This window comes from Miniopterus natalensis, chromosome 10, assembly GCF_054644295.1.
Source record: "Miniopterus natalensis isolate mMinNat1 chromosome 10, mMinNat1.hap1, whole genome shotgun sequence".
NCBI lineage: Eukaryota > Metazoa > Chordata > Mammalia > Chiroptera > Miniopteridae > Miniopterus > Miniopterus natalensis.
Genome location: NC_142090.1, coordinates 67321136 through 67348459, shown reverse-complemented (window position 1 = coordinate 67348459; position 27324 = coordinate 67321136). Strand labels below are relative to the sequence as shown.

General features: G+C 34.4%; 1 protein-coding gene across 2 annotated transcripts in view; it reads left to right on the top strand.

Moving 5' to 3' along the window:
- DGKB (diacylglycerol kinase beta) overlaps window positions 1–27324 on the top strand; it is a 527061-nt gene that overhangs the window by 280209 nt on the left and 219528 nt on the right. For both annotated transcript variants that reach the window (XM_016218863.2, XM_016218862.2), the window contains one exon: window positions 17143–17207. In XM_016218863.2, coding sequence (XP_016074349.1) covers window positions 17143–17207 — 65 coding nt within the window. The remainder of the gene's footprint in view (window positions 1–17142; window positions 17208–27324) is intronic.

Sequence of the window (27324 nt, the reverse complement as noted above, 5' to 3'; positions counted from 1 at the left end):
AAATTAGGTCCTGGAGAGGCATATAATCACAAGTGGGGGAAAGACAAAAAAGATCATTGCTAGAGTAAAAGTAAAAGTCAAAGAAAGACAGAGTGAGGCTTTTCAAGTGTTTTCTCTAAGTAAACTGGTCCTTGAAGGGAAGATTGGAAAGAGTTCAAGCTGAAGGTGGTAGAAAGCTCTTAGGTGAAGGAGAAAGGAAGTCTGAGAGCCAGAATATTGGGTGAGGTTTTTCAAAGACAGTAGGAATTGTACTGGGCTTTGAATGATTAGTGCAAGCCGCAAGAGGAATTTTGTAGGTAGAATTCACTATGATGGAAATGGTGGTATAGATTATATTTTCAAAAACAATGTATTGGCATTTTAACTAGAATTATAAAACCCAAGATAATATAAATCTAATTTGTCAACTTAATGTCAAAATTTGTGATCTTTACATTTCTACCAACTCTATTTAAGGCTCCAACTTTTATAAATTACATTTTAGTACCATAAAAATAACTATTAGCAAAAGTATTTGAGAATTAGAAATGAATACTGAAATAAGAGCGTAGGTACATTTGGCTACTTAAGAGTTATCTATTGCTGTGTAGCAAACTACTTAAAAATGCAATGACTTAAAACAACCATTTTATTTTGCACATGGTTTTGTAGAGCAGGAATTTGGAAAGTAATCAGTGGGTGATTTATCTCTGATTCAGTGACATTAGCTCTGGCAGCTGGGCCTGAAGGATCTAATTCCAAAATAGCTTCTTCACCCACATGTCTGGTCCTGTAGTTCTGCTTGTCTTTTCTTTTTCTCTCCAGGATGAGAAGAGCTCTCTTTCTATTCTCACAGCATGGAGGTTTCAGATTAGTTCGGTTTCTTACCTGGAAAGTAGCTCCCCATAAAGCAAACATTTCAAAAGCAAGCTTTCCAAGGGACACAGGTGGAATTTGCCAGGCCTAGAATGTCATTTTCACTGTATTCTCTTAGTCAAGTCCAGATTCAAGAAGATTGAAATACACTGTCTTTCCCTGGGGTATGACCTGTGTAATCAGATAAGGAAATAATAACAACCACTATTAATTTGGCCTACAACGTCCAATCTTCTACCCCCATCACCTCCCAAATTTATGGCCACCCCATATGCAAAATATATACACAATCTCCCAAGTCCCCAATAGTCTTACGCCATTATGACATCAGCTCAAAGTCCAGAACTTTATTTCAATCAGGTCCAGGTATAGATGAGGTTTGTAAGTGTACTTCCTCAGGTACAGCTCCTTGAGCATGTTTCGTATTGAAATAAAGACCTAATAACTAAAGAGACAAGTTATCTACATCCCATGTACATACCAACCATAAAATAGCATAGGATAACAGCAATAGATGGTCCTTTTCAAAAAGTTGAGAAGTTCAAAATACAGAGCAGCAGTGGTCCATAGCAATTCTGTAATCCAGCAGAGCACATATTGCCAATTTCTTCTCTAGTAGTACCCAGTTCAACTTTCTGGAGATGATTCTCTGAGCTCTTGGTTCTGCTATTTGAGTCCCTATTTATTTTCCAGGAAAAATATAAAGCATATTTTCTGTTAAGCAGTTTTCTCAGCCACCTACCTTCCCAAAGTACTTTGGAACTTCAACATCTTTTCATTTTGTATTGTCTCTGTCACTTTCACCCCAACTGGAAGAGTTCCTTTAAAAACTGTGTGTGTTTGCTATGTGTCAAATTATAAATCCACTTCATTAGACAACAGCCATACCTATATATATCTTCCTGATAGACTTTTCCCTAGCTTGGTTTGCCTTAGAGGCTGCTGTGGGGATGTCCTTAAGATTCTTAAATGCCCCATTAACTGAGTCTATAAAAGCATACCCTTAATAGCTTTAGAAGCCTTACTAGGCAGGACATTAAACATTCTTGAGTTTTTAGCAAAGAATCTTAGTCACAACTTGTGATCTTAATCCTGAGTCCATGTGTTATTGGTAGTGCCTGGATTTTATCTTCTCCCTGAAGTCAGTTCTTGAGAATTTTTTTGATAGGAAGAACTGAGGATGAGAAACAGTTTTATTTTCAAACACATCAAGTCCTGACTCATTAATATGTTCTCTAAGTTTTGCTTGAAAATAAGTTCCTTTCTTATTTCTCTTTCTCTCATATTTTAGTATGAGCAGCTAGAAAATCTGAGTACTTTTCTACATTTTGCCCAGGAATTTTTGCAGCCATGTTCATGAGTTTATTAGATACCATATATGTGTTCCATGTAATAAGATGGAACAATGTTGCTAAGCATTTTGCCAGTATACAAGTCTCCAGCTCCCAATAACATTTTCCTCACTCTGCTTCAAATCCTCACAAATAGACTCCCTGAAATCCTTTGAGCTTCCCATCATCCAGTCCCCAAAACAAACTTCCAGTCACCATGCTTACAAAGCACCAGACTGTGTATGTTTAAGAGTAGTATATTTCATTTACATTTTATTTTTTATTATCATTAATAATGATAGTGAAATTAAAAGGGTGGAAGTGAGATTTTGCTAAGTGTATAGAAATGCTACTAGAGTTACTCCTTGTATTTATATTATTTCAATTTAGGAAAGTTTGGATATCAACAGGAAAGCAAGGTACTTTTAGTAATATCCATTTTTTTAAATCTCAAGCCCTTTTTTCAGTACCAAACAAACATATATTAAGGATTCAATGAGTAAGTAATTGATAGTAAAAAAATGAGCATTTTTTAAGTGCAGAGATAGATCAGATAATTTCACTTGAATGGCTGATCAATAAAAATATGAATACTTTTATTCAAAAAATGAAGCTTAAGGTATATTATTGTCTAGGTCAATAACGTTATAAAGGGCAAAGACATTAATTAAATTAAAAATGTAAGAATAAGGGCTATTGCTTGGTTCCTAGAAGTTAATATTGATTTACAACAAATAACTCAGTCAGGAATACCTAAGAATATTTTTCATGGTGTACATACAATTGGGAAACAGAAAGATGTATTAAAATATTAAAAAACCCACAACAAATTTATGAATAATACCTCCACAAGAGAAAACAAACTGTTGAGTTATAGTCTTGGTCAACTTTCTAAACTTTGAGGTTACCTTTGGGAGAAGAAATATGTCATCTTCTCATTGCCACTGCCAGAGAGAAAATCCTGGGATGAGCCATGTGCCGGATCCGCTATGACAGTTTTTAAGCTTTTTGTTTTTAGTATGTGGAAAAATATTTAATTATTCTATCCTTTATCATACTATACTAGGCCATGCTTTGAGCAACTGCTGCAATTCACTTTCCAGAGATATTTCTTTATTGCTTGGCATTAAAGTTAGATTATGTGGTATGAAGGGCATACACCTAGAATCAAGAGACACAGATCTGCCCCAGTTCATTAACTCTTTGCGACTCATTCCATATCTGGTATTTCCCTCATTTGCTTGCTTGTAAAAGGGATTTTCAAACAAGATGATTTGTGAGATTCTAACTTTATGGCTTTATGATAATGTCTGTCCATCTCTAACTTTGGATGCCTTCCTTTTCATTTTTGGTATTCAGAAAGACTTGAACCACAGGACAGCAGAGTCACAGCAAAATGAATCCTTTGGGAATGATATTGATAGTCAATAAAAATGATTTCTTTGTAGATTATGGTAGCAAAAAGCTCACCCATCTTTCTTTCAGAGAGTTTCAAATATGTAAAACATACTGAAAGATGAAACCATATATATTTTTTTAATCAAACAAAGCTATGCTTTCCACCAAAGCTGATAGCCCTCTGCCTCAAACAATGTCTGGATGCCAATCCAAAATAAACTGAGTTATATTTCTGGGCAAAAACCAGTAAAAGGGACAGAAAATAAGATTGAGCATAAATATAGGGTGTCCTCGAAAATGTATACACACACTTTGGTTAATTATAGAAGCAGTGTTTATTAAAGTACATTTCATTTTCAAAATTGAGCTATCAGCTCTTAAAGTATTTATATATTTTTGGGGACACCCTGTATATTGGGGGCATTATTTGCTCTGCTTTATACCACTTTAGAAACCTGTGTAAAAGTGTTTCCTTCATGCAGTAACACAAGCTCTTCAGAACAGAATCACAGCTCTCATTTTACAGTGAGGGCCATCTAGAAATACCCTTTTTCTCTCTCTGTTCAAGAACTTTTATGACGAGTACTTGGTTGTCAATCAAATCAAATTAAAACCCTTTGCCCTCACATTTTCAAAGCCCTTCATGTTCAAACACAGTGTCCTTTCTTCCTCTTCTAGCTCCTTTTCCAAGTGATCCTTTCCTTTTCCTACCAATTATTATCTATTTCATTTCCCTCATGGGAGCAATTAGTAAACTTAAGGTAAGTAAGTAAACTAGTATATTACTATATAAAGTAATTAGTAGTTCTGACATTTTCAGGCTGTTGCCGTTAATGTTTTCTCATTGTACCGTCTGAATTAGTTAGGTCCTAATTGTCCTGTCTAGCAAAAAGCTGACAAGTGCTTATGGATAAATTTTAGGTCTCACTGACAGAATAGTATATATTTTGAGGCAAAAATAGCAACAAAATTGGCAATTCCCTGAAATTGCTTTCGATAGACCTACATTTTTATGATTTATCTTAAAATAAGAAGGATGTGCCCTGGCTGGTTTGGCTCTGAGTTAGAGTGTTGGCTCGTGGACTGAAGGGCCCCCGGTTCGATTCCAGCCCAGGGCAGTACCCCGGTTGCAGCCTCCATTCCCGGCCGGCTCTGCTCTTGCAGGAGGCCACCAATCGAGGTGCCTCTGTCACACGGATGTTTCTTTTTCTCTCTCTCCCCCTCCTGCCCCACTCTGTCTGAAAAATAATGGGGAAAATATCCTCCGGTGAGGATTTAAAAAAAAGGAAAGATACCTCCATTTTAATTTGGAAGACTTTTGTTCTACTCTTGGCTCAGCACTAACACTTAGACAAGTTATTTAATTCTGTAAATCTCTGAGCTTGAACTGCTAAAAAAAAGTTCAAATTTTTAAACAATGCTAAGTTTATTTAAATTGGCATTGCTGTGATTTCATAATACCTTATGTTAATTAAGCTGGCTATATTACTGTATCCTTAGGGGAGCAATTTTTAAAAATGGAGCACTTAAGTTTGTGAATATATTTTAATGAGATTTAAATTAAGCAAGGTAAGCATCTTTAACAAAAGCTATTAAGGAGAATATGTAAGGTGGCAAATTTGCTTCACTAAGATGCTGTTTGTTTGCTTTAAAAGATACTTTTTCTCAAATTAAGGAGGAATAGATATAAATTACGTACCTTTTGAAATGGAACATATTCCTAAAATGGATTTAAACCCTTCAGAGAGCATAAATCGAGATTATAATTTCTTCATGTATTTTAAAAGTGTAAGAATTTAATCAATACAAACTTGACATAAAAATCTGAAATAAAAACTATTAAACATATGTTTTTATTAATAAATTTAAATGTACAACAAAACTTTAATTGTGAGTTTTAGTAGTATCAGAATATCAGCTGTCCTTCCTTGAGTGGCACCTAGTGTTGTACGGCATTTCTTTCTGTTTGGGTAATATTGCATATAAAAGACAACCAGCTGTCTCCTAGAGCAGAGGGAGGCAATGGAACTGGATTTGATTATCAGTTGAACCCAGATATTGTTTTGTGATACTGCGCAACTTACCTAACACTGTTGCACCTCAGCTTGCTCAGCTATATGTAGAGTAACATCCAACCTTCAGTAAAGTCAGTAAGTTATGATTCTTCCAGGTGATCTGACCAAGTTTCAGTTTTTGCCTCCTAACGCTGGGTCATTTTACTGGATATGTACTGAGGAATATAATGACACATTCTGTTACATGCCCTGTTTGAAGAACCCAGGAGCCTAGATTTGACCAAGGAAGCTATTCACTGTGATGTGGAGCGTGGAGTTCAGCATTTGTTGTAGTTTTCCCACAAGTGTAATGGGAGTCAGTACGGAGGGCTTGTGTTGAAAATTAACGTGTTCACTTGTCTTACCACCCTCCCACCTTATACAATCTACACCTTGATGTACCCTCACATATTTTTTTGAAATACATTTCTTTTAGGTATATTGATTTTTGATATCTTACCAGAAAATGGGACAGCATAATTACCAAGATAATTTTAGTAGTAATTAAATTATTATATCTGAAGGAACCCTACTCTCGCCTTTTTTCCGTTTTATGCAAAGATACTGCTTCTGCTGTTTTCCAAAGTTGCAGAATGTGGTCTCTGCTTTTTTATCACTGACACATCCCCAGCAAGGTTCAAAGAAAATGGTTTTCCTAAGCACAAGCCTATGATTTAATTTTGTCAACTTGGAATCCAGCACAATGTTTGACACATAGTAGGTGCTCAAAAAATATTTATTCAGGAAATTACTTTGAAAGTTAGTTTTAATAAAAATGGTCATTTTGAACGAAGCATTGTAATATATACCACTGCACCATTTTTTTTTTTTACTTGAATCACTGATTAGAGTAAAAGAGCCTGAAAAGGTGCTATGTGTGCAAAGAAATAGCCTCTTGTAACTAAGAAACCAATACTCATCCATCTTACTGTCTTATCACCTTTTATATTTTTAATATGTCACTGAGGTTTATCTTTAAAAATCCAAGAGCAAATTGCTTCAGGCAGTGATTATATGTTTGACCATATGGGCATTATTTCTGCAATCTACATTTGAAATAGAAAAACAAATCTCACGCACACATTTGATAAAACATGGCATGTTTATTTGTAAAAGGTAAGGCAAAAAAAAATCCTACTTCAATAAATTTTTAAAGTGCAAGTCAGTAGGTTAAATATTAATTTGAATGTCTACAATAATGGGAACCTCTGTTGTTGAAGGAAGTCATTATTCCAATGTGTAGTCAACAAGCATATTGATTAGCATTAATTCACTGCAAAAAATCTCCGATCATTTTTAACATAATTTTTTTCTTCTTTAACAGTAGTCTGAAGCTTGCCTTTTTTTTTTTTTTTCTGGTCAATTTTAATGAATCATTTGCTGATTGCAATAAATGGCCTGTCAATAATATGCAACTCACATTGTTAAAACAGTTATACTGAGCTTTATTGTTTCTTTTTGTCTTGGGAATGCTTTGTCTAGCTATATTTCCTAGAACGGATTTTGAGTAGTTGTTTTAAGGTACTTATGCCAGTTTTAAGGAGATACCACAGGCTGCTCGGAGGGTATTAATCAAGATATGCCCTAACTTTCTTTTGGCATTGCAATATTTGGACATCTGTTCTGACTCCTTATATGTGAAATAAAACTCATACCAGATAGTAGAATAAATGAAGGGTTTCATTATCTTAAATGTCATAACATTTGTTTGAATTATCATGTGTAGATTTTAAATGCTGAAATTGTCATCTTGGTTTTGTTTCATCTATTTTGCTGTCCTTTCAGAAGACTTTAGCCTGAAAAACTCCCTTTTCCCATTGCATTAAAAATTTAAAAGAAATAATTTACAATTTTATCCAATAACAGTGAAATTGTTGTGCATGAGCTATATAGTCTGGTAATTTCTAAAAGCATAAATATTTTACTGAGAGAAACATACCCTTTTAAAGCACAAAAGGTTTCTTGTTATAATGGCAGTGTGTTTAGTGACAAATGGTGCATTTTCTAAAAGCCATTTGTTGGCCATTATTATAGTTCTCTTTGTGTAATGGTGTTATAGGTTCTTAGGTATTCACTTATTAAATTCTTTTCCGTTGTGTGTGTCAGGAAGGATTTGTCTCTGAATTCCATGGTGCCATTAATTAGTGGCAACTACGTGTAGAGACTCAGGGATCAACCTGAAATATTAAAAGGGTGTATTTTGTCTTTTCATTTAAATGACAAAAATAAATAATTTGATTGTGATCAATATCAAAAGTACTATCTAATTTGACTTAAACTACCCACAATACCTTTGCCTTTCTCAAGAGATTTTTTTTTTTTTTAATCAGTAAGGTAACTTTATCATGAAGCCATATCGCCCATATCCACTAGGCTTGCAAACACTGGTCACACTATATACTGATTTAGTGTCTGTGTTTTCATTTCACATTAGAGCCAAAGAGTGGCATATAATTAGACATAGATAAAATGATTTAACTAAACCATGGAAGCAAAGCCGTATTTTACAAATGTAGAATTTTGAATATCACGGGCGCTTTCATCCTTATATTTACTTTGCATATTGCTGTCAGAGAGTCAGTGATATTTTGCCTAGCAAAACACTTCAGTCCAAGGTGGCTCATAATATTTTGTTTGTGAGACTGATTTAAGGTGGTTGTAATTCTTAAATAAAAACCATTTTTATAAATGTTGCCTATTTGCAAAAAGATATGAACCAAAGTTTAGATTAAATTTATATTCTTAGCCCGGCCGGGCGTGGCTCAGCGGTTAAGCATCGACCTAGGATCCAGGCGATCAGGGTTCGATTCCCGGTCAGGGCACATGCCCGGGTTGTGGGCTGCAGCTGATCAATGACTCTCTCCCTCTCCTTTCCTCTCTCTGAAATCAACAAAGATATATTTAAAAAATAAGATAAAAAATTTATATTCTTACATTTGCAAAACTGAGCAATTTTTTACCTTTTTTTGGGTAGTGGGGTCCTCAATTAAAACAGAAAAAATTCCATTAAAAGTATTAAATATAGATCATCTCAAGCTGTTGACACACTTAAGTTAGGCATCTAAAATTTGGTCATTTTATAAGACACTAAATAAATGAAAATATTCCATTGACATATAAAATGGTAAATGCTAAATGAGCTAAGACTCTAAATTAACGTAATAGAAATATACTCTTTTAAGAAAAACTTCCATAAGACAATGCACTTTAGTTATACAGCTGCTCTAAGCAAAGGGACTTTAGAATTTTATTTGGAGAACATTTTCATCACTGAAGAGACAGGTAGAGGAAGATTAGCTTGCCAAGTAAACTGAGACAGACTGAACTGGAAATTAGGAGGAAAACCAGGAACTGGTCTGATTCAAGTCAAAGCAAGAGGATATTGGGAAGGAGGGAGGAAGAAAAAAGGGAATGAAGGAAAGAAGGAAGAAAGGAAAAGAAATTGAGTAAAAATTGCCAGGAAGGCAAGGATATAATTTTATAATAGAGTGATAAATACACTCCACACTGCAAGAGGATGGGGAGTGAGCTTTAGCAGTGGGTGCAAGTGAGAAATCATGGTCAAGGATGCTAAGCCGAGAAGTGGAAAGGCTCACTGCAGTGTGCTCGAGTCGGAGGAAGTGAAGTGGTGACATTCTAGCCAGGGCCTTTAAGGCGTCAGGGTGAAAGGGGGAAAGGACAGTGCCAGAATGTTCAGGCACAGGAGGTTAAGGAATTTTTGTTTGTTACTGATACCTAAGCAATTTTAATGTTAAGGGAAAAGAGCCCATAGAGAGGGAAAGAATGAAGTACAGAAAAGGAAGGGTATAAATTCTTGATGAATTGTGGTTCTTAAGAGTCTGAGAAAGGATAGGATCCAAGCATAGGCCTGGGGAATGGCTCTAGGATGGAGGAAGGAAACCACTATTGTAACAGGGGAGACTGGATGTTTGGAAATAGTAATGTTAGGCTTGATGGCAGGATGTTGGAAATTCCTTTGGTCAGCTTCCTGTGTGTGTGTGTAGCCACCTGCATAGGTGTGAAACAAGTGAGAATGTCTAATGTGTCCACAAAGCAAAAGTCTGTAAACACTATTGGCCAACTAACAGAGGACTTGAGCATGTTCTGAACTCAAATTAGAACCCAGTCAGATGCCATCAGTCAAAGATCAAACCTGGAAAGACATCAGGTCTAGAACAACTATGGAAAACTGTACTTGGCCCACATATTTGTCAAGGGGAGGTTTGATTAGTACTTCCAAAACCATAAAGTTATAAATACTTAGTTCTATTCCAAGGAGAATCTTTTTATGTTCACTTCTTCTAGGATTTCATCATGAAAAACAAATGTTCAAAGAGGAAAGATTTCACAGAACGACAGTTTTAAATATTTAAAAATTATTTAAAAAATAAACATAAAATGCCTGAACTGCTTAATCTTTCATTTATGTTCTAATTTCCCTTGAACATGATCACTTATATTAATACTGCCAGCCCATGTTCAGTCTCTAGCATCTCTCAACTCTCTCAACGGATCTTATTTGTTTCTCTTTCAGTGTATTGCTAACTCGATCTTTTTGTTGCCACAATTCCACAAGGCATGCCACAGATAAATTATATTCCTTTTTAGTAAGTAGCCCTCTGGGGCACTTACCAGTTTGTAATTTTATTTTTATTTCACCTCATTTTATTATTTTATTTAAGAGATCTACCCTCTTACCAAAATTTTAAGTGTATAGTATATTACTAACTACAATGTATAGCTGATCGCTAGAATTTATTCACCTTGTTAGACTAAACTTTTATGCCCTTTGATTAATAACTCTGCATGTTCCCCTCTCCCTGGCCCCTGGCAACCACCATACTCCAGTCTTTGATTCTATGACTTTGACTCTTTTTGATACCTCATTTAAGAGGGATAATTCTTTTTCTTATAAAGCTTTTCTCTAGAAAATAGCCCAAAAGTCATCCGAAGTTTCTTTTTGCAACACTTAGGGGAAGAGAAAGAAATTAAGTGGGCAAATGGGGAAAAAGTTATGAGTCCTGTGTTTTAACAATTTGTGTTCTATCACAAATAGACTTGTATATATGCATTATTATGACATTTAAGGATCATGTGTCTTAACAATCTGCCACTATAGTAAGTTTTTTGTAGAACACACAGCACTGAATCATGGGTAATAACTGCTCAAGAAGGGCTTATGAATATTTTGGTGTTTAAGATTTTATTACCATTCCTACTATGGACTTCCCAGGATCACTTCACAGAAGCTCATGACTTGGGGGAGGCATGGATTAAAGTAATGCTTCTAACATTTATTACTTCTGTGCACCTGTGTAGTCTGTACACACTAGTAATATAACTGTATTTGCTTATTTTCAAACAAGCCAAAAAGTGAGATACTTTCCCTTATATAAAGATTGGTTCTTCACTTTTAGGCTGGAAAACCATGACTGACTGTGGTGAATGTTCCTGAAGCAATGTTGGGTATATAGTCTTTCTCTGTTACTTATGTATTTTCCCTCAGGGCTTCCGACTAACACCATCACCTCTGCTGCAGACTTGTAGCTCCCTCCTAACCCCAGCAGGACTGCTCCTTGCTCCCGTACAACCATTTAAAAGGTTGAAATGATTGCTCTTTTCTCTGCTGCCCATAGGAAGGTCCTTAACAGCCTACTTGCAGCCCTCTTTGAGGGGAGTAAAAGCAGACTAGCAGGAGCACCTTTCCCTTATAAGTTTAATTTTTTAAGATACTGAGTAGATCTTAATTTGCATATTGCATTGGAAGCAAAGTAATTTTATCTCAGAAAACATCTGCAGATTCTTTTTACCAATATTATTCATTCATGAGGATGATGCCATAGCCCCTTGTCCTCTTTAAAGCAGTAATTGACTGATGTGGGACCTCTGTGGTGACTTTGTATGATATTCTTTGTGACTTTGAGGCATGAGATGTTTTGGCTGAGGGATTTTGGACTTGTGTTCTTCTAATTTAAGTTAGATAAATTCGGAGTCTCTGATTAAGGTCTCAGTCAACTGACTTCTTGATTTTATTCACTTTAAAGATTATGATTACAGGAAAGGATAGTAAATTTATATTTACTCCTATGAACAAAGAATAAGCACAAGTGTTATGTATTATTTAATGAGAACTAATCAACATCATTTACTGAATAATCGGAGGAACTAAAAAGAAAGAGAATTTTAAAATTGGAGAACAATAATTTAAAATGAATACAAATTATAGCTTTGCAAGGGAAAGTAATTTATAGAAATTTATTTTAAAGAAATTAAATAATTCACAAGAATTCTGGTCATAGTGATGAAGCTCTCTCTTGGCAAACGTTTGCCTGTTGAAGACTCTGCTTTTGAATCTGTGTCTACCATTCAGCAGATCTCATACCCTCCCTCAGGAATTGGCTTTATTCTAACCCAGTGCCATCATTCTTTCAGTCCTGTAATTTTGTATGTCTGAAATTTAAGTCTAGAAAAATGTCCTGGTTGTCCCAGTTGTGTGATCCAAAGCTAACTAACAGAGTCCACAGTGGGTTCCAGCGGAAGTATTCACAGTAGGATACGTTGCAGTTGTTCAGCTTGATTCCCCCCAGTTCCTGTGGAATCAGACGTATGTGCACATGCACAGGTACACACACACACACACACACACATACACACACACACCAAACAATTCCAACAAACCGTAAATGCAATCTAATAGGGAAAGGTTCAGATACTTCTGTCAGTTTTCAAGATCAGAAGAAATTGTACCAGTCCTATGTCCTCTAACCACAAGTCTTTAGATCATTGCAACTCAGGATGGGATGCATCTCTATTGATTTGTTCTTCTTTTGTGTCCTTCAATAATTAACATTTTTTTCTGTAGTACTCATATTGGTAATTTTCCCCCTTGGTATTTAGAATTATTTTCATTATGAATGTGATAATTTTCTATTTATTTGTTTTAATGTAGTTAATTTTACTAATTTGATACTATTCATATATTTGTATATCTGGACAATTCATTGAAATGTTTTCTTAATTTAGGTGGATTTCAGTTGATGTTCTGTATAGAACATTATGCCATCTGTAAATAATGAGTGCTTTTCTCTCCCTTTATAATATATAAACATCTTATTTTTTTCTTGGTCTCTTGTAGTTCCAAAGAACTCCAATGTAATGTTAAATAGGTGTTCATCAGGGGTTTGAATTAAGGCTTTCTTGTCAAAGCAAGAAATTCTACCTTTCTAAGATTTTGCTGTTTGAATGTTTCATTGCCCACTTAATCAAGTAGACATAAAGAATTTGTAGTGCCTAATCTAATATTTTCATATGTCTTTTTGTTAAATTTCAGATTCTAAACATATTAAAGACAAAAATTGCAAGAATAAAATTAACTATAAATTCAGACAAAGTTAAAATATTGTAACATGATGCTTTTCCCAGAAAACCTACAGAAATAGATGATATGTAAGTCCCCTATGCCTGCTGTAACTACTGCAAACTTGGTAGCTTAAAGCAGCAGAAATTTATTCTCTCACAGTTCAAGAGGCCAAAAGTCCAAATTTCATATTCTGGGGAAAAATCAAGGTGTCAGCAGGTTGATGCATCCTCTGGAGAATACATTCCTGACCATTCTAGCTCCTGGTGGCTGCCAGCATTCCGGAATTGTGGTTACATCACTCTAATCTCTGCCTATATGGTGACACTGCCCCCTCTAATGACTGCCACATCTCTTTGTCTCTGTCTTATCAGGACACTTGCGATGTCATTTAGGTCCCAGCTGGATAATTCAGAATAATCTCATATCAAGTTCTTTAATTTAATCACATTTGCAAAAAGATAACTATGTAAGGTAACATTTCCAGGTTTTCAAGATTATGGACAGATATATTTAGGGGTCAACATTCATCTCACTACTGTCTGCACTTTAGTTCCAAATATTATATCTGTCCCACATGCAAAATACTTCCCACCTCATCTCAGTTTTTCCAGATGTATTAAGCTATTATATCATCAACTTAAGTCAAATTCTCATTGAGAGATCATCAGCTCAAAGTCCCAGATTCATGACCTAAACCATCAAAAACAGTTATGGATGAGACTAAGTATGCTCCATCCTAGGGCAAAATTCACTTTGTAGACTTGTGAAACTAGAAAACAACTCAAAATACAGTGATAGCATAATAGTTCTGTTCCAAAGGAAGACATACAAGGTGGAAAGGAGTTACTGGTCCCAAGCAATATTAATCCTTAACTTGATCACTCCTGCAAAAATTTTCCTGATTCCAAGAAATAGGTTCTGATATCTTTTTGGGGGCCATCATTCAGATTACTTCATGAAAATTGCTATCTTAACTTACGAAGAGACAGAAAACCTAAATATATCAAAGAAAATATGATTGCCATGTGTTATTTACCTTCTTTGAATGAAAGACGTAATCTATTATACTATAATAAATTTCTATCTATATATCTTTATATGTTACCTCTGAACCAGTAGCAAACTATTTTAATTATTCTAGTTTTGTAACACATTTTCATACCTCATCGGGCTAGAGACACCTTCCCCATTTATTTTACTATTTTAAAAAATTTTGATGGTTATTTAGGAAATTTATATTTTTGAATAAAATTTGATATCACTTTTATTAAATTTACTCTTGCTTTGAGTACCTGGCCAAATCTTTTTGTATTGGGGTTAGATCTGACTTGATCTAAATTTGGGGAATTTAGAATATTTTATCATAGCACATCCTATGTTTTAAAAAGTTGTATTTTCCTACTTAATTATGTTTTCTCATATGGTTCTTAGCAGGATCCAAAGTTTCCATCACATTCAGAACACTGTTCCATGTGCTATACAGAATAATCTCAAAATATCTTCACCACATTATAAAGTGGTATCAGTATCCCTTGTAAAGATGAAGAGCTGAGAGTCATAATAAAAAATTTGCTCAGAGTCACTAGTCTTGGAAGTGAAATCTGTTTGAACTCATAGTTTGTCCATTTTAGAGTGTGGAAGTGATGCTGATTTAATTTGTTTCCTAAAAATTGCAATAGAGAGAGACAGAATGGGCAAAACATGTATGAAAGAAAGCAACAACAATATTTTAGCTTTTTCTTATTTGGTCTCTTTTTGGTGAATCCAAAATATGGCTGCTGGATAAGTTTACAGCATTTGGCAGTTCTCTTTCAAGCCTCCTGGGGTTATGCCAGAGAGACAGGCCCCATGAGAATTTGGTCTGGATTCTTACCCAAATGAGCACCTGCTGTCATTGTTCTGTATCAGTCGCCTCGTCAGCAATGCCAGCTCTCTCTGTGGTGGAACCCATTCAACACAAGGAAAAGGCATGCCAGTGTTCCTCAGCAGTTTCTAATTTTCCCTCTACTGCATGATCCATTGTCTAGTTATGTTTGAGGCAGAACTAACAGTAAGCCTATCTTTGGCTATTTAATATTGTTTGTAGGAGTTTGCACAGTTCTAGTCCAATCTAAAATGGTTTTCTTTTGATTCTCTCCTCTCTCATTCATATTTTCTCTCTCTCTCTCTCCTATGTATCTTCCTTTGGAAAGGAAGAGATTTGTTTTTACAAAAATATATGCTTGTAAAGCAAATTATACTATTCAATACTATTTTTAAAAGTCTCAGTTCTCTAAATTTGGGGAAACCAATAATTTAAGCAGAAGTAAATGCAATGGTGGTCTCCCAATGGATAACCAGTATTGATAATCCACCCTTGGTGCTTGGTTCAGATTCCTTTGCTTTTGTTTTACCGGTCTGCTGGATGTGTGCTTTTAATTATGAGGTGCTCTAAATTGACTTTGAACCAGAGTCAGGTTAAAATCAGAATAGATGATTTTTAAAAATTAGTTTATGGTCATGCTGCACACTATATCATAAATAGCCTAGCTAAGAATTTTTTCCTATAATTTCATACCATAGCAAGACAACTTTACATTCTTAAACAGAATATATTTATGACTCATAGTGAGAAGTTTTTTTTAAAACACACACACACACAAAACACACCTCTGTGACTAAATTTTAGAACTATTGGGGCAATAAAAGTGTACTATTTTGATATTCCTGTTTCTTAGCAAACCAGGAAGTTGACTCACACTCTGTTTCTCTCTCTCTCCCCATATATATAAATATATATATATATATATAAAATATATATATATATATACACACACACACACACACACAAAGTTGTATCTTAGAATATAAAAAATTAGAGGGTATTTTTGGTAACTTTTTTATAAATGTTGTATTATACATACTTATCTATACCTTTGTATTCTTTTCACTGTGGATTAATTCAATTACGCAACAATTTTTAGAGTATAAAATTTACAGATAAAATTACTTTCTATCACAGCTCTATCTTGTAGGGAGAAGCAACTCTCTGCCATCTGCAGTGGGCATTGGTCCCTCCCTTGTTGTGCCTCACGCTTTGTTATGCTTGAATAAGCACATTAGCCTTTTCATTTCATTCATTAGACTTTTAAGCCTTGATTAGTGTTTTCAAAATTCTCTCCAATACACAACTTCTTTATTTCCTTTGTGTTTGGTTTTTCTTTTTCTTTAATTTCCACTACGAAACAAAATTAACAGTTAATCACAACCATAGTCCCATTTCTATTGAGATGCCTGGTAAATATATTAGGTCCTCGTTGGAGTGATTAATCATGTGTAGACGAGGAATGGGACAATATCTCCTTCTTTGGAATAAGAGGGGCTACTGTTTAAAGTCAGCAGAATGGTTTGTGCTTGAAAAGCTTGAGTCACAATATTCCACCAATCTCCTACATTCAGTGGGATTCTGTCTCATAGAAACTCTGATTTCAAAAAAAAAAAGAAACTCTGAATGGATTTCCTAAAAGGAAGGAACATCCATTAAGTTTCAGAACTCATGCATTTGGATCCTTAAAGCCTAGTTACACTTGTCATCAATTCTCCAAAAATAAATTTTTCTATTTGTTGTTTTTCTTCATTAAGCAAGATAAAATACGTACATCAGAAAGTTGCTTGTGGAACAAACAATAATTACACATCCAAAACACTTTTGGCAAACTCTGAAGTCATATAGTATATTTACCTTGACTAGGTAGGAACCTTCATACTATCTTTCTACCACAATTAATTTCAAAGGACTAGAAGCTTTTCTATTTGATCATTTCTCCACTTAGATCATCCTTCCAGCTCTGGTATAACGATATTTTCAACTACATTTTAACATTTATGTTCATATGCTCTATCTTAAACATGCTTTGAGTGTGAGGCCAAAGCCAATTGTTAAAGAAGATCTATAAATGAAAAAGGAATCAATTCCTAGAAGTAAATATGGCAAGTGACAAATGGTGACATAAATCATGCTTGCATAGAATTTATGTGAATTACACCTTTTTGCCTAATTTCAGAACATAATTTTATTCATTAACTTTTTTCTCTTTTAATCTTTATTTCCACAAGACAACAAGGTCATAAACTGTCCTGTTTTCTTTTCTGTTTCTCTCCTTAGGATGCTTCCATTGCACACAGATTCCACATCATGAGAGAAAAACACCCAGAGAAATTCAACAGTAGGTAAGATAACAAATGATGAAATTGTACTTATGGTGGCTGTTGATAAATCATGTCATAAAAAAACCACTATATGGAATAAAATATTTCACATATAGTAACTGAATAAGGCTTGGTGTATGAGTATAAAGACAGAAGTGTAAATGAAGTCAAACTTTTCTCTTAGGTTTTAATGCGAGTGTAATGGGAAATGCAATGTGGTCATTTCTAGTCCATTGTCACTGCTGAAGGGAAAGATTTCAAGTATAAGGTGAAAATAATATTTTATTAAGATAAACTGAAGTCTTTACATGGCTAAGTAGGAAGATTGGATCATCCCAAATCCCAAAGGAAAAACATGGGGCTCTCATTTGATAATGCTGAATAACTCTATATTACATAGATATCATATAAGGGCTCTAATACTTATATTGTCTGTTCAATATTGGCCCCAACTAAATGGAAAATAAACCAGAGAAATATCAGTGCTAGTGAAGTACTTTTAAAGACTTTTGCTTCAAGGAGAAAAGCCTTGATGACCAAAATTAGTTTCGCCACTGTAGCAATATGTGAACGTTTTCCCCTCCAAAATGTAGACATTTCACTTTTTCTGATATTCAAGGAAATAAGCAACTCTCTGGCTTTGTATCTTCTCCATTTCTAGAAGGAAATATGGCTAATCTCCACTCTACTCACCCGGAAAATGAGACAGAAGGAGTGAATTATCTTTTGCTTCAGTTATTCTCATTTCTACTGTTCATTTCATAAAGCTCCAAAATTAGAGTCAATCACATGCATTAATGTTCAGAGCCAAAGACTCTATGGGCTCTGTATATGGCTAGGTTGATATCGCGTCATGCATGCAATAGGCCACTTATTAGACAACCGCCTCTGAAAATTCTTATATTTATTTTCATATGGTCACTCGCTAGTACATTGATATAATTTTCTTTCATGTAGGTTCATAAAATATTGTTAAAATGTACTTTCAAAATTATTTTAGATTCTTTTTAACTCTAGACTTTATATAAGAATCATCACAGTAAATAGTTTCATGATTAGTGAGAGCTTATCTGATGTCTTTTTTAATTTACCTACTTAAATGTTTTAGCAAAACATATGAAAACTTATTTCTGCCCTGGCTGGTGTGGCTCAGTTGATTGGGGTGTCCTCCCATACACCTAAAAGGTTGTGGATTTGATTCCCGGTCAGGACACATACCCAGGTTGTGGGTTCAATCCCAGGTTGGGTCCCGTGGGGAAGGCAACCCATCCATGTTTCACTTTCACATCAATGTTTCTTTCGCTCTCTCCTCCCCTCTTTCTTTCTCTCTCTTTCTAAAATCAATAAAAGTATGTCCTCAGGTGAGGATTTAAAAAAATCTTATTTCTAATAGCTACCTTATGTTTTGCCTGGAGTTCTTTCTGGCACTACAGGTCATAAATCATGAAATGATGGTTTGCTTTTTCTCTTATAATTCAGAGAGCTAAAAGTTTTGTTTTTAAGAAAATGCAAAAAGTGTATATATGTATATGTTTACATAATGTCTTTAGAAGGTTTATCAGAAATCTTTTAGCTCTGGATACTTCTGAAAAAGGGAACCAAGTGGTTGTGTGGAGAATAAATTTTTATTCTGTATTTTTGTGTACTGCTTGAATTTTGTGCCGTGCATATTATAAATTTAAGCAGAAAATAATCTAATCACAGGTTTGCACCTATAATGTTTCTTTATTTCTAGAATAGGCATTTTATTTTACAATATTTAATTTTATTTCATTAAGTATGTGAAAACAAATTGCTATAAATGAAATTATTTCACTTTATAGTAGATTTTAGCATTTAATAATATACCTTGAATGTCCTGGAAATGAACATATTTATTAATGTAAATAAAACTACATTAGTGAATTAACTAGCCCATGCTTATCCAATGCTGTTCTATAAAGCATTCATGTGTCGATATTCATATATTAAAATAGGTTTCAAGTGAAAAAAAAGTGCTGTTTGTAAAATGCAGCATGCAGTGTACCCCTTCAGGATTTTCACAATTTAATAGCCCATTAACAGCTTTAAGAAATACACAGGGGAATAAAAGTTTAATGATGTTTAAGGCATTTTTGCCCAAAACTTATTCAGCAGAGGAGGACAGAGATAAAAACAGAAAGAGATGGGAGAGGAGGGAGGGAGAAAGAAAAATTAAAAGTATAGAGAGTATCTATATATTTATGTGATACTCAAAACTCTGACAGCCTTCATATCAGAATGCCAATATTCATGATCTGCCCTCATGTCAGAGACTAATAAATTTTGATCTCTATACTAATTTTAATTCTTCTTAATAACTTATATTTTTCACATATGGCTACTTAATTTTTTATTATCAATTGCAATACTATTTTATGACATATGTCACTTCCCAATATGTGGTTAGATATCATTTACAGCCATGTGTTTGTACACCCTGTGTTTATAAAATGTAAAGCTACATCTTATTGCAACTTATTTGTAATGTGAGTCATAGGCAAATCTTGCTTATGTAATTTAAAGGGCTTATTTCCTTTGGAACAGTAGTAACATAGAAACGCCTTCTAGATTGACACAGGTCACATGTTTCTAGTGTGTGTTCAAAGAAGGCCAGGTATATAGTAGGTGCTCCGTGTGTTATTGGCCAACAATATTTTAAGATAACTATCAGCCCTGAAATTACACATTACCAAGTTAATGAGGCATATGCCTTTTGATCTATACTTTTGTAGGTTAAGCCTTCACTTAGAATTAGAAGCATTTAGGTAATTCCTAAACTGTAATGCAGCATATTTAGGATAAGAACATTTCCTAAATTTCTATGAGGAAGGCATGCCAGATATAGTTCATAAGAGATTTTCTACTTTCAAGGATAGATTTTCAGATTTCTGTGTTGAGACAGCTTCAGCCACAGCACTCTTCTATATTTTCAGGAATTTGCAAATGGACTTTTCTAAGTACTCCTAATAATGGTGTTTCAGATCAGATCTCTTGTTACAATAAATCATATGCCATTAATATTATCCTCTAGCATGCTCACCTTGAAATTCATTTATATTTCAAAGAACATGATGTTTCTAACATTATCTTAAGGAAATTAATTACCAAAATATATAGTTCTGCTCTCTATGCTTCTTATGACAGAAATTGAAAAGACTGGGAAAGATAATGATTTTTCCGGTGCTTAAGAGAGTGCTGGTTGAAAGGTTTCTATAGTGTTCTTTTCAAAATATCTATGTAAATCTAAGTTAATTGTTAAAAGAAAGTGTGCTGTTTAACTTTCTAAACACTAAGATATTCTTTAATCAAACTGAATTTAAACAAATATTTCCATTCTTTTACTCAAAACAAAATTGTCATTAAAATATTTATGCTTCTATTTAAAGCCATTTAGTGTGTAGTATTGCTATTTAAATTATTTATCTAATTTGACTATATGTACCATTATACTTGCATTTTCATAATTCACATACATTACACCTCTCTTGCTTCTATTTAGATAGAGCAATTTGATTCTTGCTTTTAGAAAAATATTGACATTAACAATCCTATACCCATTAATATCTATATCCATTAAAATGATATGTATAAAGGTTTATAATAATTTGGGGGAAATGCAAAACTGTTTTATTCCATGAGTAAAACCATGCCAGCTTGACAAAGACTTACAAGGAAATCACAAAATGGAACTAGCTATAGAAAAAGCTTTGGTGGTCTTACAAAGATGTCTTAATATTGTAGTAATAGCTTGTTTTGAAGGAGCCAATTCAAATTCTTAGTATACAATTCTTAATACCATTTGCTTGCAAACACTGATGGCCTGCGATACTCCACCAAGACACTATTTCATTAAGTCCACTCCGGTTATTTGCAAGTCTCTAGTCTCTAACTCCCAGGATGAGACAAGTATCATTTTCTTAGTACCACTCCCACTCCCCACCCTGGTTCAGGGGCATGTGCCTCACTTCTGTACTGATTTCTGCTTTTTATGAAGAAATACACAACTAACAAACTGCAATCGGTGTGTGAATTTAAATAAGGCAATTTAACTCAAAATAAGCAGAATGGTGTGGTATCAATATGCCACAGGGTCTTGCCTTCCAAACGTGTGAAGAGAAGAAATAAAGTTGAAAAACTGATATCATAGGCTGATCATTTGATGTTATTATATCAATAAACCGTAATTTTTAAAAGAACCGATGTTTTCCAAATTACCCAAGACATGAAGAGCATACATGAATTTAGAAAATTTGCTATGCTTCAAAATCACACTCATTCTATGGAGTGATTCTTGATTTCCTAACAGTAGGCCTTGTGAGATTATGGAACGGGGCTTTTTCTGGGATTTTAGTATCTACACAGTACATGGAACTCAATAGATATTTGCTGAATTTATCCCCAGACTTACTTATTATTGAGTGGTTTCTTTGTCTTCCTATCAAGGCCCTGAAGTTTGGATAAATACTGCTTATCTGCTGTTGGTTTGGTTGATTCTTTATTTTATAGATTATTTAATAAAGAGGCTCTTATATGATGGGCATCTATGGAGGCACTGAATCTTTTGAAACCTAAGGCATATGAGGAAAATTAATTTTGGGGTTACATAGAAAACTTAGATCGTGATAGGTTCTGTAGAAAAAATATCAACTAGAAGAAAAGTCTATGTTGTCACAATACATTGTGAAGGATATTTTCTGGGGTTCCCAAGTTAAGGTGACCATTGAGCTCTAAAGGGTGTATGCTGAAGTAAGGGCTGCTTATCTATTGGATTCCCTGAGTTAGCTGAAGAAGAAACATTTATTTCTAGTTTCTGTTTGCAAGTTACTTATGTTTATTAGTATCATTCCATGCAAATCTTCTAAATACTATTTTCCTCCTTGATTTTGCCTTTCTGTTCCTCAGATTTGTGTTTTTGCTTTACATGAATTTGCCTGTGTTTTATGCAAAAATTTTATACACACAAAAACCCAAACACATGGATACACTCACCTCCTAGGATACCAAATTAAGAAATAAGATATATGAAGTAACATTATTCAGAGATTTCCACAAAATCACAACTGAATAATCCAAGATAGAGTATTTTCCCATAAGGAAGAGTAATAAATTGCAACAAAACAGTTTAAGAAAAAAATTTTTACTCATTATTACAGATCCTATGCGTTCATGGAGACTTTCAGGAAATATTGTCAGATTAAAACACTAAATTATTTCTTGTTCTTTAAACAGTAAGATCAAATAACTATGTATAAATTTATATAATTTTAATTATTTCATATAAATAATCTATTTTAAGGGGGAAAAACAGATAAATTTAGCCAGCAGTAAAAATTACTGTTTCTAAAAATCCTGTCCCTAATTTACCAAGTGTTTTTCTGTTATAAACATTGAAGCTCTTGTTTCCTTTGTGTTCAGGCCTCTCCCTGAGCAGCATTAGTGTCTCTAACTATAACAAGAACCAGTTGTGTTCTGGGGACTGAAGGGATCCACTAAACTAATTAGACAATGGACAGCTGACTTTGGGGAATGAGCCTGTGACATTGATCAATGTCAATGACAAACATTGTTTTTTTATCTTTGATGTTCAGAGATAATCTATAGGCTAGAATTTGGAATTGATTAGCTTTTGGTTATATTTTTTAGAATATAGTGCCCTATAAGTTAGTTAATTTGATATGAAGTTTAAATACCTAATTTATAATATCTAGATGCTTTAGGGTTCACACTGTCAATAATATAATAAAAGTGGTTTTTTGTTCTAGAATAAAATCGATTGATTCTAGGCAGAAATTATCCCTAGGAACAATTTCTAGGGCCCTTGTAATACCTCTTCTTTATAGGACATATTAAGTATCAATTTAGTCTATTTTGAACTTTTTCCAAAGGGGTTAATCACCTCATTATAAGGTAATTTTACCTAGGAGGTAATCCTCTGGCCTGGCTAATTGGAGTTAATCAGCTGCTCTCCATTGTTTCTTGCTCTACCCAAGCATTAGTTGCTAATACCTTCCCTTTCGGAGCACATGTTCTTATATGGCTATGTTGAGCATTATTTTCTTACTGAACATAATTAATTCTAAAATATTAACCTTGAATGGCTGATTTACTTTTCTTTAAAGAAAGCATTTTCTCACAACCATTTTTCTTTAAAGAGAAAAAACAATATTCTCACATATGTAATATTTTTAAGTTTGCATTTTATGTTTTGTGTTTCTCCATGATCAACGTTTTCACAATATAGGAACTTTTACTTATGCAACTCTCATCCATACACACATACACACACACACACACACACACACACACACACCAGCCCTAAAATATGAAGAAAATATTTCCTTAATAGGTAAAATTTCTGAGAGGAGAGTTACAAATTATAAAATCTTGATTTATATGAATTTTTATTTCTTATTTTCCAAAAGCCTACCCTTCCTACTTAAGATCCTAGCAAAAAACAATCAAAAAACAGAAGTGCTATCCCTTTATGGTTTTTTAAAAAAATTTCATGTGGCAAACATTTATAAGGCATCAAAATTTGCAAAGATTTGCCAAGCTATCCCAGTTGCAAACTTTTAGCCACCGTAAGCATAAGGGTTCCCTTTCCTCCCCTTTCCACACCATTGTCCCCGTATTGCCTAAGCTCTCACTAACAGTTCCCATAGGTTTGTCAGTGTCATCCTGTCTCTTCTAGGTTCTGCTCACCCTTCAGTTCCAAAGCAAAAGTCATATATTTCCTTGTTATTGTATAGCAGCACTCCACTTCCACATATCAAAATCTCTTCTGTATACTATTATTACACAACAAACTATTGGAAAATGTAGCAGCGTAAAGCAACGATTTTATTATGTGCATAGCTTCCGTGGGTCAGCAATTCAGACCGGGCAAAGCAGGGGTGGCTTGTCTCTGCTGCCTTATGTCTGGGCCTTCAACTGGGAAGATTCAACTTGGAAGAGATTTGAAAGCTAAGGGATGGAATCAGCTGAAGGCACAGTTACTCTCATGCTGGTTACTCTCAGCCTGATGCTGGTCTTTGGTTGAGACCTTCCTTGAAACACTGTGTTAGTCAGAGTTCTTTAGAAAAATTGAATCAGTTAGGTTCCCATTGGAAAAGGTAATCTTTACCGAGGGCACCAAGTCAATGCTAATCTCATCCAAAACACTCTCGAAGACATACCCAGAAATAATGTTAAAATGAGCACCCTGTAACCACTCAAGTTGTCACAGAAAACTATCACAAGCACTTACACATGTTTTCTCCATGTGGCCTGGGCTTTCTCACTGCGGTGGCCTAGGTCAGGATAGCCAGATTTCTGAGATGACAGCTGAGTCCTCCAAAAGTGACCATCCCAAGGAAACGGTGAGAGACTATTTGGCATTTTCTTGACTTAGTTTTGGAAGTTGCATGGTTTCATGTTCACTGGGCTTATGTTGATTGAAGTGGTCAAAAGTTCATTTAGATCCAAAGGCAGGGGACATAGATAACACCTTTCAATCGAATGAGTTTCAGCAGGGGCTTCAACAATGAACAACACCAGATTCTTGTTTTTAAAAAAAACTGAGAGTTTAATGGGGAAAACATCACAACATACAACTATAATAAATGCTGCTGTTTACTTAGGAAGGATTCTTCCAAGTCATTAAGTTGCTTTTGTCACACAATGTGGGGTTTTTTTTCATCCTCAAAGTAAGTCTACTCTGTAACTATTGCTATTTTCATTTTACAGAGATGGATACTGTCCACATAACAATTCCTAGTAGCAGATCCAAAGCTCATGCTTTTAAGTCATGTGTGTGTTTGTGTGTGTGTGTGTATGTAGTCAGAAGTAAGCTGTGCCTCTGAAATATCTCCTTGCCTCTCCATGTTCTGCCCCTCTTCTCATGGCACCTACTCTCGTTGAGTTCTTGAGTTACAGCTTCTGTTGGAATGTCCATTTGCCTTCACCAAACCTCATTTTCTGGGCCCTTTGCATCTGGTAATATTTAAGTGGTCTTAATGGTGGTTGCATTTCACTGACACCAGCTACTGCTAATCACTGACACTAACCTTGAGAACAATACTAGTCACCTACATCTTCACCATGCTAGACTCCCAAATTTTCAGCTTTTTTTTTTTTACATACCAAATCTAGCAAATTTGTAGAATACTTTATGCTGAATAAAGGATATTTTTGTTTATAAAGACATATTTATGTGGCTTTTATTAAAGTCATAGGAATGAAGCCAGATGTTTGTTTTTTTTGAAAAGTTGGTTCAAAATTTGATTGTTGTTTTTATTTCAAACTATTTTTTTTACTGTGGTATAAAATGTATTTAACAAATAGTGTACCACTTTATTTTTATGTGTACAGTTCATGGCATTAGTTGCATTCACCTTGTTGTGTAACCATTTTCATCACCTATGTCCAGAACTTGTTTTTCCTGCCCAAACTAAAGCTCTGTACCCATTAAACAATAACTTCTCTTTCTCCCCGTCCCCCCTAGCCCCTGGCAACTACCATTCTACTTTCTGTTTCTATGAATTTGACTACTCTAGGTACCTCGTGTAAGTGAAACCACACAACAGTTGTCCTTTGGACACTGGTTTCTTTCACTTAGCATTATGTCTTCAGGGTTTGTCCATATTTTAGCTTGTGCAGAAATTCCTTCCTTTTATTCATTTATGAACATTTGGGTTGTTTCAACCTTTTGGCTACTGTGCATAATGCTACCATGAATATTGGTGTACAAATAGCTCTCCAAGTCCTAAGCTAGTTTTTAAAGGCACTTTCAAACTCACTGAAAATTAACTTTAAAAGGAGTTAAACACTACATTAGGATAATTTTATTCTATAAAATATATTAAATATATTGTGTCTTCAAATAATTAGGTAAATGGGCATTCTCTGAGTTTCTTTTTGCTTCCCCCCCCCCCCAGTTTTGTCATGAAACAGAACAGAAAGAGAAATATTTGCTCAACACTGATTTTTCTTTATAGTGTATATGGGTCTCCTTATTTTGTTTTAGTATTTCTTTGACTCGCTCTGTTAAGCATCTTTAAAAGTTTTAGAAACTATGTTTTTCCTTTGCTCTTTTCAGTAAATCTTTGTAAATGCTGAGAGAAAACTGAGTATAAGTATTCAAAGAGCTTTATAACTAATTGCCAACTAAATTTACCCTATAACTGAAATGTGTTCTATGTATATACATCAAATATATATAATTATCCTAGGCAAAAATTGACTCATAGGAAATTAATCACTTCGCATAATATGAAAGTGCTTGGAAAATAAATAAAGTTAATAATTAAATATCCTCCCTGCCCTTGAAACACCTGCAGGTGAGTGGGAAAGGCAAACCAAAATAAAATGTGGTAAAGACTATCACTGAAGTTAAGTGCAAAATTGAGTGCAAAGCACTGCCAGGAGGATGTGTCTATTTTTGTCTGAGGTAAAAAGTAGAGAAGACATCCCCCCCAAAGATATTCTTTTCATACCCATGTCCACTGCTCACACTGTGGTCCCCCTAAGATATTCTCATACACAGGTCCACTGTTCATATTTACTAACAAGAAAATATTTTTATTGTTGAGATTAGAAGGTGACTTTGATACCATTCCAGCCTCTTAGAGTTTATGGCTTATTTGGGGAAAGACACATGCAAACATATAGTACTGTGAGGTGAATGCAGTAATCAAAGTATCATACATGTGAATGAAAATCAGGAAACAATTATTCTGTAGCGGTGGTGTAGTAGTGGTGCTGGGAAGGTTTTGTAGAAAACAATATTGGAACATGGTTCTGCAATGTGAATGGGTGCTTTACAAGTGACTGTGGAGTCAATAGAAGAAATATTGTGTGTTGAGGTGAAGAGACATAAAACATTTCAATGTGTGATGGAAGGATAAATAGTTCCAGATAGATGATAGATAGATGGATAGATAGATGATAGTTAGATGATAGATAGATGATAGATAGATGATTGATAGATGATAGATAGATAGATAGATAGATAGATAGATAGATAGATAGATAGATAGATGATAGATGATAGATAGATAGATAGATGATGATAGATGATAGATAGATGATAGATAGATAGATAGATAGATAGATAGATAGATAGATAGATAGATAGATG